Raw genomic sequence first — 12,256 nt, forward strand, 5'->3', positions numbered from 1 at the left:
AAAAATTATTGTGCACTTACTTATGTCCAAGACACTATACTAGGCACTAAAATAAAATAAGGATGACCTACATAGGCTCTTAACCTTCATGGGCATTTATACAGGAAAGAAAAAGCTATGCAAACAACTAAGTAAAACACAAGAAAGAATTGCCCAGCCAGTGTGGCTCAGTGGATTGTGCGTCACATCAGCCCATGAACTGAGAGGTCCAGGTTTGACTCCCAGTCAGGGCACATGCCTGTTTGTGGGCTTAATCCCCAGTAGGGGACGTGCAAGAGGCAGCCGATCGGTGTTTCTCTCTCACGTCGATGTTTCTATCTCTCTCTAAAAAATCAATAAAAACATATTTTTTTTAAAAAAGACAAGAATCACATAAACTCTATTTGTGTTTAGTACTTCAAATTTTAAAGCAAACTCACAGAAAATTTACAATGCCTCCTTAAAAAAAAATAAAGCACACAAAAATATAAATGAAAAACCAAGGGTCTAAAAGGTCTAGCCCTGGCCAGTTTGGGTCAATGGTCTGAGCATAGACCTGTGGACCAGAGGGTCATGGTTTCGATTCCTGGTCAAGGGCATGTACCTGGGTTGCAGGTTCAACCCCTGGCCCTGGTTGGGGTCATGTGGGAGGCAACCAATCAATGTGTCTCTCTCACATTGATGTTTCTCTCTCTCTCCCTCCCTCCCTTCCAATCTATCTAAAAAAATCAATGGAAAAATGTCCTCAGGTAAGGATTGACAAAAAAAATAAATAAATAATAATAATAATAACAAAAAGCACGGGTTTAGTATGCTAACAACTGTATAAAAAAGAAGAAAGAAAACTAACTCTCTTTCTCTCTTATTTGTTTATGTACACAAAAATTATCTCTAGAAGGATACACAAACTGTTAACACAGTAACCTCCAGAAAGGGGACCAGGTGGGTGGAGAAGAGCTTTTCAAGGTCCACCCTTTTTATCTTTTGACTTCTGAACAAAATGAATTTAGTATATATTCGAACAAATGAAATTGTCACTTTAAATTTCTGTAAATTATTAAATAAAATATGGATTGATATTGACCATCTTAACTTTGCCTTAACTGGAATTTCAGAACTTTAACTTCTAGAATGAACAAACCTTAAGTGTACAATATGCATTTAATAGGTTTGATATAAGTATAACAAAAGTTTTGGAAAATAACTCACTATCTCAGAACCAACAAGTACATTTTGACCTCAACATTTGCTATTTGCTCTGTCAACAGTGTGGATGATTACTACATAGTACACAAATAATTAAAAGGACATAAAAGAATTTTATTAATAATGCATTAGACCAATCATGGATAACAGAGCAATTTTTTTTTCAGTATTCTAAAGGGAACTACTCAGTTTTACCACAAATTAACTAGATAAAATGTAAATTACCCATTTTAAAAATCTAGTCCACAATGAATATCACTAGTAAAACATAATAAGCAGCAAAAAGAACTGGTAATTGGTCTAATGTACACAGTGAAATTTGTTTTACAGGAAAAATGACTAAATCATGTTATGACTGCAAAAAATTACAAAAGTGGTCAGAGAAAAATTGGACTTAGTAGAAAAATACAAAACAAAATTGACTACAGCAAAAACTAAGCTGGTTTGTTAACAACAAAATTAACAGAAGAAACAAATCTTGACAATATTTTGATCTTCATACATTTATCTAAAAAAACTGAACTTGGAAAAATATCCACAAAAGAAAGGTTACAATAGAAGAAGTTTTCATGATAAAAGTCTTAACACAGATTAACCTGATCAGTGAATTAACTGTTTAATAAAAACTTTACATGATGTCTCTGTGAAAATAATTTCAGGAACATAAAAATACAAACTCCTTAAAACCACCTTATATAAAAACTTAAGCTGGCTAAAAACAGAAATTCTCTCTGAAAAGCATTTACTCAGTGGAGCTCTCTCAATGTTAGTATAAATGTGATTTAAATATTTGTTTTCTTAAACACAGAGGATAAAACTCTAGTGTCAAAACTTGAAAGTTAAAATAACAGGAACCAAATGTCAGTGCCAAAATATTCTGTAACCAGATATTGACTCAAACTGACTGATCTTTTAAATACGATTTTTGAAAAAACACTTAATAACAATCCAAATACAATGGCAGAATAAGAGCAATATTCTTTCAGTTCTCTGAAAATGTACTAGTTCTTATTTCCTCTTTTGTTCAACTTATTAAATGTTCATATAGTGGTCCTCAAGGACTTATTAAAAATTCCAATTCTGGATTCTATCCCCAGAAATTCTGATTTAGGTCCAGTGTAGGATCCAGAAACCTGAATTTTTAACATGCACTTTGAATTAATTTCTTACTTCTCTGGTTTGAGAATCACACTCTGTTCTAAAGATGATCATCTCTACTCAAATACATCCTGGGGAGACAGAGAGATAAGCAGGCAGAAAGAGAAGGGTACAAGGACTGATTACAAACCTTTATAAGCTGGAGCAGGTGGTGCTGTTGCCACTTTCCTGACTTTTGCTGTCACTGAGCTATCAACATTAACAACCATTACTGGGTGGTCAATATGACCCAGATTCTGGCCCCGGCCATTTGTTTCTTCTGAGTGTTCCCACTGTTTCCTAATCCGCTCCTTGAGTTTCTCCAGTTTGACATCATGTTGTCGCCGCTTTAAGATATCTAATCTTTGGGAATTAGAAGTACTCGTAGAAGAGGGAGAAGAGTCAGTTAGCCGTAACACTTTCGGATCAACATCATGGCCCATGTTACTGACAGAAGCCTTCAAATTGTTCTCATTTCCTTTTGTTCTATTAGGCTTTTCTTCCTCAGTTCTCATAGGAGTTGCCATCTTTATCAAACTTTCCGAATTTTGCAATGCATCAATTGCTGGTCGATCATTTAAAAACCTAACAACAGTATCATTCATGACAGATGACTGGGAACTCTCAAAATCACAGCAACGTATATTCCGTTCTTCTCGATTGCTTACAATCCGATTCCCATTCTCAGGCTTTTCTTCAGTAACATCCACACAATATACATGCTTTGACTCTAAAGGGCTGGGATTTACATTGGAAGGTGTGCCATGAATTTCCCTATTATTAAAAAATAATAAGTTTTAAACAAAAAGTACAAAAACCAGTCAAACTGAAACCAGTCTTACAAATGGAGAACTCTAAGCTAAAATTAGAGACCAAAAGAAATCCAGAAATTCCAGTAGGTTAAAACTAATAAAATAATCATTACGAATATTAAGACTCAATGACCACCCCTCTATCAAGTTCTAAACCATAATCTGCATATTATAAAATAAGAAAAATGCAAAAGATATGTGGAGAGATTTCTTTAAGAATGACAGAAAATAGGATTACCATCTGATTTTGGATATTCATCTGACACCTTTTATAAAATGTGTATTTTACTCCTTTATGAAAACTTAAGTACTAGAAAAAAAAGTTCTCAAATACGGGCATTTCACGTGTGTAACTTCTAAATAATGTACTAAATTAACAAACAGACTGGGAGCAGAAATAAAGTAAAGGTACAATAAATATTTTCCTTCAAATAAATGTGGTTAATGAAGTCAAACCTCTCTGAACCACAGACCACTATTTTGGCAGCTTCAAACTATGTAAAGCATATCTAGAAACTCTGGAGCAAGCCAAAAGACTAGACATAGCCAAAGTACATATCACAATGTCCATATTCTCTATTCATAAAAACACTAGCAAAAATCTTCCTTCAGAGACTATTTTTATTTTATACATCATTCTAATAAGTTATATTTTAGGAACAGAAACAGTTTATTAAAAGGGAGGTTAATGAAGGCAAAAAGGCCTCAAGGGTAAGAACACATGAATCATGAAAAAATACCCAACAAAATTATAAAAGTATACAATAACAATCCAGACCTGCAAGTCTGAAAGAGTAAACATTAGCCACCTGTGGCTAGCAAGCACCTGAAATGTGGTTAGTCCAAATTGTGATGTGCTATAATGTAAATTACATAAATTCAAAAGATTTAAAACAACAACAGCCCAGCTGGTGTGGCTCAGTGGACTGAGCATGGTCCCATGGACTGAGAGGTCCCGGTTTGATTCCTCGTCAGGGCACATGCCCAGGTTGCAGGCTCGATCCCCAGTAGGGGGCGTGCAGGAGGCAGCCAATGGATGTTTATCTCTCACATCGAAGTTTCTCTCTTTCCCTTCCTCTCTCTCTAAAAGAGTCAATAAAAACATATTTAAATAAATAAAATAAAACAACAACAACAAAAGAATGTAAAACATCTTTGTGTGTGTGTGTGTAACTACTAAAAATGTTTAGATTACACATGTGGCCACATTTAATGGGCCTATTTTATAGCATTAATTTTGATGTTTCATGCTGGTGGGGAATACTAGACTGTGGGCCGTATAAGGCCTATGAAATAAATACCAGCTAACATCAACACCTCACCACATTAGCCTGACCAAATATAGCAGACTAATTTTTAAGTTGATAATTTTATATGGCCTGCAAATGATGTTATAAATATCCAAATGGCCCTTGGCAGAAAAAAGGTTCCCCATCCCTGAAAACTCTGCCTCAAAAATTCTTATAGCCAAGACTATGACAGCATAGTATGGTAATTATATCTATTATATCTATTGTGAGTATTTGAGTATGCATATTTTTCTAAGGAGATCGTCTACAGCTTTCATCAGATTCTCACTGGATTCCATTAGATTTCCTCAGAAAACATTAGACTGATTATTAGAGTGGCTGATTATTCAACAAGATGGGGTCTGAGAACTGAGTCCTGTAGCTTCCACTAGACAGCAAGACTAACTGCAGTTATTTTCACTATCTTGACCAGAATGTACCAATTCACAGTTAAAATTATTTGGTCTAAAATTAGCACACATAGAGAATAAAATAAAGCATAAAAAGACAGGTTACATATCTTAAAAAGGGAAGAACATTGAGAAGGAAGGAAGGAAGAAAGGAAGGAAGGAAGGAAGGAAGGAAGGAAGGAAGGAAGGAAGGAAGGAAGGAAGGAAGGAAGGAAGGAATTCATTTACTAAATATTTGCTAAATACATATAAGGGTGTTCACTATACAATTCTTTCAAGACGTCTATAAATATGAAAATGTTCATAATAAAATGTTGGGAAAAATATTTATGGAATGCTTAGTAAATGATAGGCATTAAGATAGAGCTTTGAGAATAAGATTTACAGCCTTTTATAAACTAATGCAATGGAATCAAAATATCATACAATATGAAAGAAAATGCTCTAATAAGGGAAGTTATATAGTATTATGGCAGCACAGAAGAAGGGTTAAATAGGCTGGGGGAATAGAGTGGGGTAGAAACAGATCTCACAATGTTTCATACAGAAGGTGATAAAAGATGACTTTGAAGTGATAAATGGAGTTGGCCAGGTAAAAGGCATTCTATTCACAGCTATCTTATAGGCAATTTTTTTTCTTAAAAGATGCATACTTTACACAATTTTAAATATTAGGTAGTATTCTTAGCAGGAAGGACATTAGAATATGTATAAAGAGTACTTTTAGTTTCAATTCTGATAGTGATTATGTTTCTAGGCAAGTTGCTTAATATTTTTGTGGCTAAAGATTCTGAACCCTGATTATTTTTCAAAAATTTCCTTTCTCTTTTTTCTAATCTATGAACTTTTATCCAGATTAAGCCCCTGGCCTTCTCTTTACATTATCTTCACCATTTTCATCACTACAACACTAGTGACAACTCCCAAATTTATATTCCCAGCCCTGACCTTTCCACACACATTCTATCCAAATTTTCAAATGCTACTGAATATTTTCACCTAGATATTTCAAAACTGTATCAAATTGAACACATTGAAAACTGAACTCATAATCTACCTCCATATCCCAAATTCTTTCTCTTAAATTTAAGAATACAAACATATTCCCAGTACTATCAAGCACCATCATGAAACTCCTTGATTTATTGATTGACTTTTTAAAACACTAAAAATGCTTATAAATACAACAAAGAAATATAAGCTCCAATATTTATTACTTATTATTATTTGCTATACTAAGAGCACAAACACATCTATATCATTAGTAGAATGTCCGTCAAACAAATACAAAATTTGATAATTTTATCTGTTAAATATCCTAAATTATCAGCTAATCAAAAATGCAAACCATTTTATATCATCTATACTATCAAAATTCATGCATCAGGCTTGAACATCTGACTAAATAAGTTGCTGAAAAAAGCCAATGGCAAAAGGTTAAAACAATAAACCAATCCACATTCTCAAGAAGAAATTTTAGGCAACTAATGCTATCAAAAAAAGAAAAAAACCACGTATACAAAGTTCATTACGTAAATATCCAATCTGAGATACTACAATGGTGATCGTGGCCTCCAGCAAATAAATAGTCTTCACTCACAAAATATTTAATCAGTAAAAGTGAAAGTCAGTGTTCCATAATATTAAGAATGTTTGCTTTATTTATTTATTTTAATGTAAAGGTAATAATACCAGAACCAGAGTGTTATGAAAATCTCAGAAAATAAACTATAATATTACTGTAAATACTACAGGCTATTCCTATTTGATAACTTTTTTAAAAAAGACACTAACCTAGCCCTGGTTGGTTTGGCTCAGTGGTTAGAGCATCGGTTCGCAGACTAAGGAGTCACAGGTTTGATTCCGGCTAAGGGCATGTACCTCGGTTGCAGTTAGGTCCCCAGCCCTGGTCGGGGTCGTGCGAGGGGGCAGCCAGTCGATGTGTCTCTCTCACATCAATGTTTCTCCCCCCCCTCTCTCTCGTTCTTGCTCTCTCTCTCTTCTTCCCTCCTTTCCACTCTATCTGAAGATAAATGGAAAAAAAATATATCCTCACGTGAGGATTAAAAAGAGACACTAACCTGTAAGAAGCCAAAGGTTCACGGAATTCCACACGATTATTTTTCTTTACATTACTCTCTAGGGTGGTGACTCTGAGAGGGCGACGAGATTTCTCTTTCCGCGATTTAGAACATTTGGAGGTTGGAGCATTAAGCCAAGAATCATCCAGGTATCTACCATCTGAAAGAAAGAAAAAAATCTGTAAGAACATATGATATAAAATACGACTGTCTCTGAATTTGGCAACGATCTAAGAAAACAACTTAGGTATCTATTATTTCTGGCATTCTAGATGCATATTATATAAGCAAATATAATGTTTATTCAGGTTATTTAAATTATTACAGCAACTCAATCTATAAAGAAAGATTATATTCTGTGCAAATAATGCAAAATAAAATTCAATATATAAAATTCCCTTTTGTCAAAGGCTCTCATTCACTTTAAAAAAATATATCAGTCCTGGCCAGTTTGGCTCAACAGTTAGAGGGTTGGCCCATGGACCAGAGTCTCAGGTTCGATTCTGGTCAAGGGCACGTACCTCAGTTGCAGTTTGGTTCCCAGCCCTGGTTGGGGTTGTGTGGAAGGTAACCAATCGATGTGTCTCTCACATCAATGGTCCCCCCCCTCTCTCTCTCCCCCTCCCTTCCTCCGTCCCTCCCACTCTATCTGAAAATAAATGAAAAAGTATCCTCCAGTGAGGATTTAAAAAAACAAAAAACACAAGTATCAGATAAAACCCTACAGATTCACAGGTTTAAAAAAAAATCACACTTTCAGTGGAGAGTACTAACCTGCAAGTTTTAGACCACAGAATAGGAAACCACAGAATTAAATATATAAGATATAAAGAAAATATTGGCATTGTGCGAATTTATGATAGGATCTATAACAGATATTCCATTTTTGATTTTAAACTCCAACAAAAAATATAAATCTTATTAAGCCAACTAAATTTCAAAGAGATATAAAGACCTGAGATTTAAGGGGGGAAAAAAAAAGACATATAACTCCAGAGGCTCAAAATCAAATTCTCACCACTAAAAATTCCTTGTTGAAGGTGATGCGGTGCTGCTTAAGTCCCTAATTAAAGGATGGGGAAAAAATCACCTACAGTCACTGAATGTGAGGCTGCTTTGTAACTACTCATTACCCAAGGAAAAAGCCTAAATGCTGATGAGGTGTAGTCTCTGACAAGAAAGCAAGCAATACACAAACTATAAGAAATTAAACTGAAACAAAACCAACATGAAAAAGTTGTATCGAATATACTCAGATCTTTTGAAGTAACTCCATACATACCTTTTCTATTTATTTTTCGGGCAGCACTTGCAGAAGATTTCTTGGTATCCATAACAGAATCAAACACAGCTGTACTTGTAGGGGTTACTTCTAACTTGTTTTCAATGTGCCTCAGCTAAAGTTAAATACCACCACAACAAACAGGTTAACTCTATAAATAACCAGCTACTATCAATTTACATAGTTATTTAAAATTATATTGTCCAATACCTTTCTCCAAAGTAGAAAATAACGCAGAAATATTTTACTTTGATGAACAAAAATACAGTGTTTTTATTATGTACTACTTCAGCTATACTAACAACTGGCGCAATGCTGCCCAAATTTAGACAAGAAAATAAAAAAGATTCTGAAAAATATCAAAGTGTTTCTATTTGTCTTGACCTATTTTTTAATTGTTGCATTTCTTAAAACAGTAAAAAATTTCCGTCCTGACTGGTTTGGCTCAGCGGTTAGAGCGTTGGCCCAAGGACCAAAGAGTCTCAGATTCGATTCCAGTCAAGGGCACATACCTCAGTTGTGGTTCGTCCCCGACCCTGGTTGGGTTGTGCAGGAGGTAACCAGTCAATGTGTCTCTCCCACATCAATCTTTCTCTCTTTCTCTTCCTCTCTCTCCCTCATTCTCACTCTGTCTAATGATAAATAGAAAAATATCGTCGGGTAAGGATTTTTTTAAAAAAGGACATATTAGTAAAGTGCCCATAGAACAAATGAAAAAGGAAAGGGTCTCCCTTCGAAGAAACTATGCATCACCTGCCATATATATTTGTATTACTAAACTCCTGACAAGACCGGATACACACAAATGTAAACAGGTTGCTCACAGTCATTCTTCAATAATGCTGAAAGAAACCTGTGTATTACAGCCACACATACACACAAAAGAGGTAACTCAGTCCATTCAAGAAGTAGTTGTTTCTTTCTTTTCCTGACTCTGAGCCTTAGCCCCATCTTCCCAAATTCATTCTGTTTTAAATCTTCATATCAACATACCAAATGAGAAAATTTTAATAAAGAAGAGTGAATAGCACAAATTATTTTAATATTTTACATGCCATAGTGTTAATGTTCCTGATACCTAAAGTGTCTTTATTCTTTTACTAATTAATAGTTGTCATTAATGTTCATTTTATAATATATGCTATATAACTTAACAAAACGTTAACCTTATTTTTCTACCAAAAGCACTATAAAAATTTTTAATCTATTCAATCACATGTAATCAATTTTAAACCAGAAAGAAAGAAATGGAAACTATAACTACTTACAGCAGCCTTGGTCTGAGAAAGTGCATCCCACGATGTGGTTGTATCTGCTGGGGAAGTTTAATATTTACTGAATCAGAATCTCTGAAGTAGACTTCAGAACCTGCATTTTAGTAGGCTCCCAAATACACTTAAAAGTTTGAGAACCACTTTATTAGGCAGAACTATTTTCAACAAGTGCTGTACTATATTGAGCCAAAACATGGTTCTTCCCCATCCAATAAATATGAGCTTCCCAATATATGGTTCAGAGTTGCTTAGTTCAGCTGGACTAACCCCCATTCACACCCTCCTTTCACATCTCCAACAATTTACCCTCATGTGCTGAACAAATACAAAATTTTGTATTGTATGGTAATTCACATTATAATGTGTAAAGATTAGAAAACTACACCGGTCCTGGCCGGTTTGGCTCAGCGGTTAGAGCGTCGGCCTGCGGTCCCGAGAGACCCGGGTTCGGTTCCCGCTAAGGGCATGTACCTCAGTTGTAGTTGTCCCCAGCCCTGGTTGGGTTATGCGGGTGGCAACTACTTGATGTGTCCCTTTCACATCGATGTTTCTCTCTCCCTCCCTCCGTCCTTCCCTCTCTCTCTCTCTCTCTCCCTCCCTCACTCCCTCTCTATCTGAATAAAACATCCAAAAATGTCCTCGGGTGAGGGTAATAAATAAATAAATAAATAAATAAATAAATAAATAAATAAATAAATAAATAGAAAACTACACCAGACTTCGATCTACCAGTAGAAACAAAGGTTAAATCTGTTTAGTCTTTCATGTAACAGCCCTTCGAATAGTATAAGGCCACGTGTTTTCTGCGTCAGTCATCCTTCTCCAGGATATTTTCATTTCCTCCAAACGCTCCTATGTGACATGACTTCCAGATCCCTCACAAACCCATCATCTTCCTCCAGACACATTTCTAGTTTGTCAATGTCTCTCAAAAAATATCACACTCTAAATTAAGGTTACCCCCAAAAGCATCATTTTAAAGAGTTCAACAAGACTATCATTTTCATGATCTGTGCACTATAGATCTATATTAAAAGCTATATATTATTTATTGACATTAGGTCAGAATTTCTAAGAAATTGTATAAAACTAATTTTAGATGTACTGATTCTTTTTCAAAAAGGATTTTTTCCTTTACCATAGAATGCCTTTGAGAGGAGGTACCTTGGATCTTTAAAACAAAATTAAATTTTTTAAATTATTTATCCCCTTTTATAAATCAAAGCATATGTATAATTTTCATTTATTGATTAACCCAGAATTTTATACATATAACCTAAACAAGGAATTAAGTTCAGTTTTTTAAAAAAAAACAAATCAGCCCTGGCCGGTTTGGAGGGTCAACCTGCGGTCCAGAGAGCCCCGGGTTCGGTTCCCGCTAAGGGCGCGTACCTCGGCTGCAGTCTGTCCCAAGCCCTGGTTGGGTCGTGCGGGTGGCAGCCACTCAATGTGTCTCTTTCACGTCGATGTTTCTCTCTCTCTCTCTTCCTCTCCCTCCCTCCCACTCTATCTGAACAAAAAATAGAAAAATGTCCTCGGGTGAGGATAAAAAAAAAAAATCATACCTTGAACAGTATCCTTGCTTTGAGAGTTCCTTGGATTTGGTAAAGGCACCTCTTTTGATTTGCTGCTCCTCATTCTGCCAATTTACCTGCAATCGTATTAATAGCATTCATTGAGCATCAATATAATAACGTTAGTAAAGAAAATGCCCTGGCTTACCCTGCCTTTCATTAAAGTCAAAAAAGGATTTTGTCATCTCTAAAAGTTATCTTTATACCCTCTCTTAAGAGTTTCTAATATCTGCCCTGGCTGATTTGGCTCAGCGGTTAGAGCGTCAGCCCCAGGACCAAAGAGTTGTGGGTTTGATTCCAGTCAAGGGCAAGAACCTCAGTTGCAGTTCGATCCCCAGCCCTGGCCCTGGTCGGGGTCATGTGGGAGGTGGCCGGAAAAAAAAAGAGTTCCTGATATTCTATCTAAGTAGGTCTGTTCTGTATATAATAATATATATAATGTATAAGAATAATCATTTTCTATAAAAATAGAAAAAAGATTGTAAGAAAAGTACAATGAAAGGAAATCTCTTCATAAAAAGAAGTGAATCTAGTATGTCAAAATTCTATCTTTGAAGTATAAATTTTAATTTGCAAAATGCTTTTTCTAACCACTTTAAACTGTTCACCAAATCAAACAGATTAAACATACTCAAGATCATTTCTTGGGCAATAATGAAACTATCTTCTCAACAAATTTATTCTAGAGCCATATGGGAATTTTAGAATTTATATTTACTGAACATTTGTGTATTCTCTTTTGCCTGTTAAATCTATCAAGAACTAAGAGAGGTAGACAGTACTGTCTTTAAAAATATGCTTCCATAAGCTGCTAAAAAAGTTTTTAAGATATTTTTCTTAACTTTTCTTTCTCTCTCTCTTCCCTTTGCCTCTATTCAGATCATCATCTTTAGCCCAAATTATGGTAAAAAGCTTCTTAAATTGTTCTGCTCCTAATCTAGTCTTCATACTGCAACCAAAGTTATCTTTCTAAAACAGAACCTAGCAAATCTGCTTTTATAACTCTTTGATGACTGTCAACTCTGGGATAAAGTTCCAAATTCTTAGCATGATGAAACTTGGAAGCTTTCACAAAACCTTAATTCACAGTCTTACCCCTTGCTAGCTTCACTGTATACCCATTATTCCCATCAAACAGCCATACCTAGAGGGCATTCTCTGAGCACCCAGAAATTTTCATTATCACCGCATCTTCTTTTCCTAAATTTTCTC

The 12,256-nt window shown here is 35.2% G+C and overlaps 1 protein-coding gene across 9 annotated transcripts in view; it reads right to left on the reverse strand.

Annotated features, from left to right (window-relative positions):
- The window catches only part of CEP350 (centrosomal protein 350), a 98,689-nt gene extending 87,540 nt beyond the window's left edge, over nt 1-11,149 (reverse strand). For 7 of the 9 annotated variants that reach the window (XM_036271877.1, XM_036271876.1, XM_036271873.1 and 4 more), the window contains exons 1-5: nt 11,036-11,149; nt 9,465-9,511; nt 8,197-8,311; nt 6,915-7,074; nt 2,474-3,096 (exon numbers count right to left, since the gene is read on the reverse strand). In XM_036271877.1, the coding sequence (XP_036127770.1) occupies nt 2,474-3,096; nt 6,915-7,074; nt 8,197-8,311; nt 9,465-9,511; nt 11,036-11,108 (1,018 nt within the window). In that variant the 5' untranslated portion in view covers nt 11,109-11,149. Of the gene's footprint in view, nt 1-2,473; nt 3,097-6,914; nt 7,075-8,196; nt 8,312-9,464; nt 9,512-11,035 lie in introns of those variants that run through there. The other 2 variants (XM_036271874.1, XM_036271881.1) reach the window with 2 other exon arrangements.
- Nucleotides 11,150-12,256: the final 1,107 nt, after the last annotated feature.

This window comes from Molossus molossus, unplaced genomic scaffold (assembly GCF_014108415.1).
Source record: "Molossus molossus isolate mMolMol1 unplaced genomic scaffold, mMolMol1.p scaffold_m16_p_20, whole genome shotgun sequence".
NCBI lineage: Eukaryota > Metazoa > Chordata > Mammalia > Chiroptera > Molossidae > Molossus > Molossus molossus.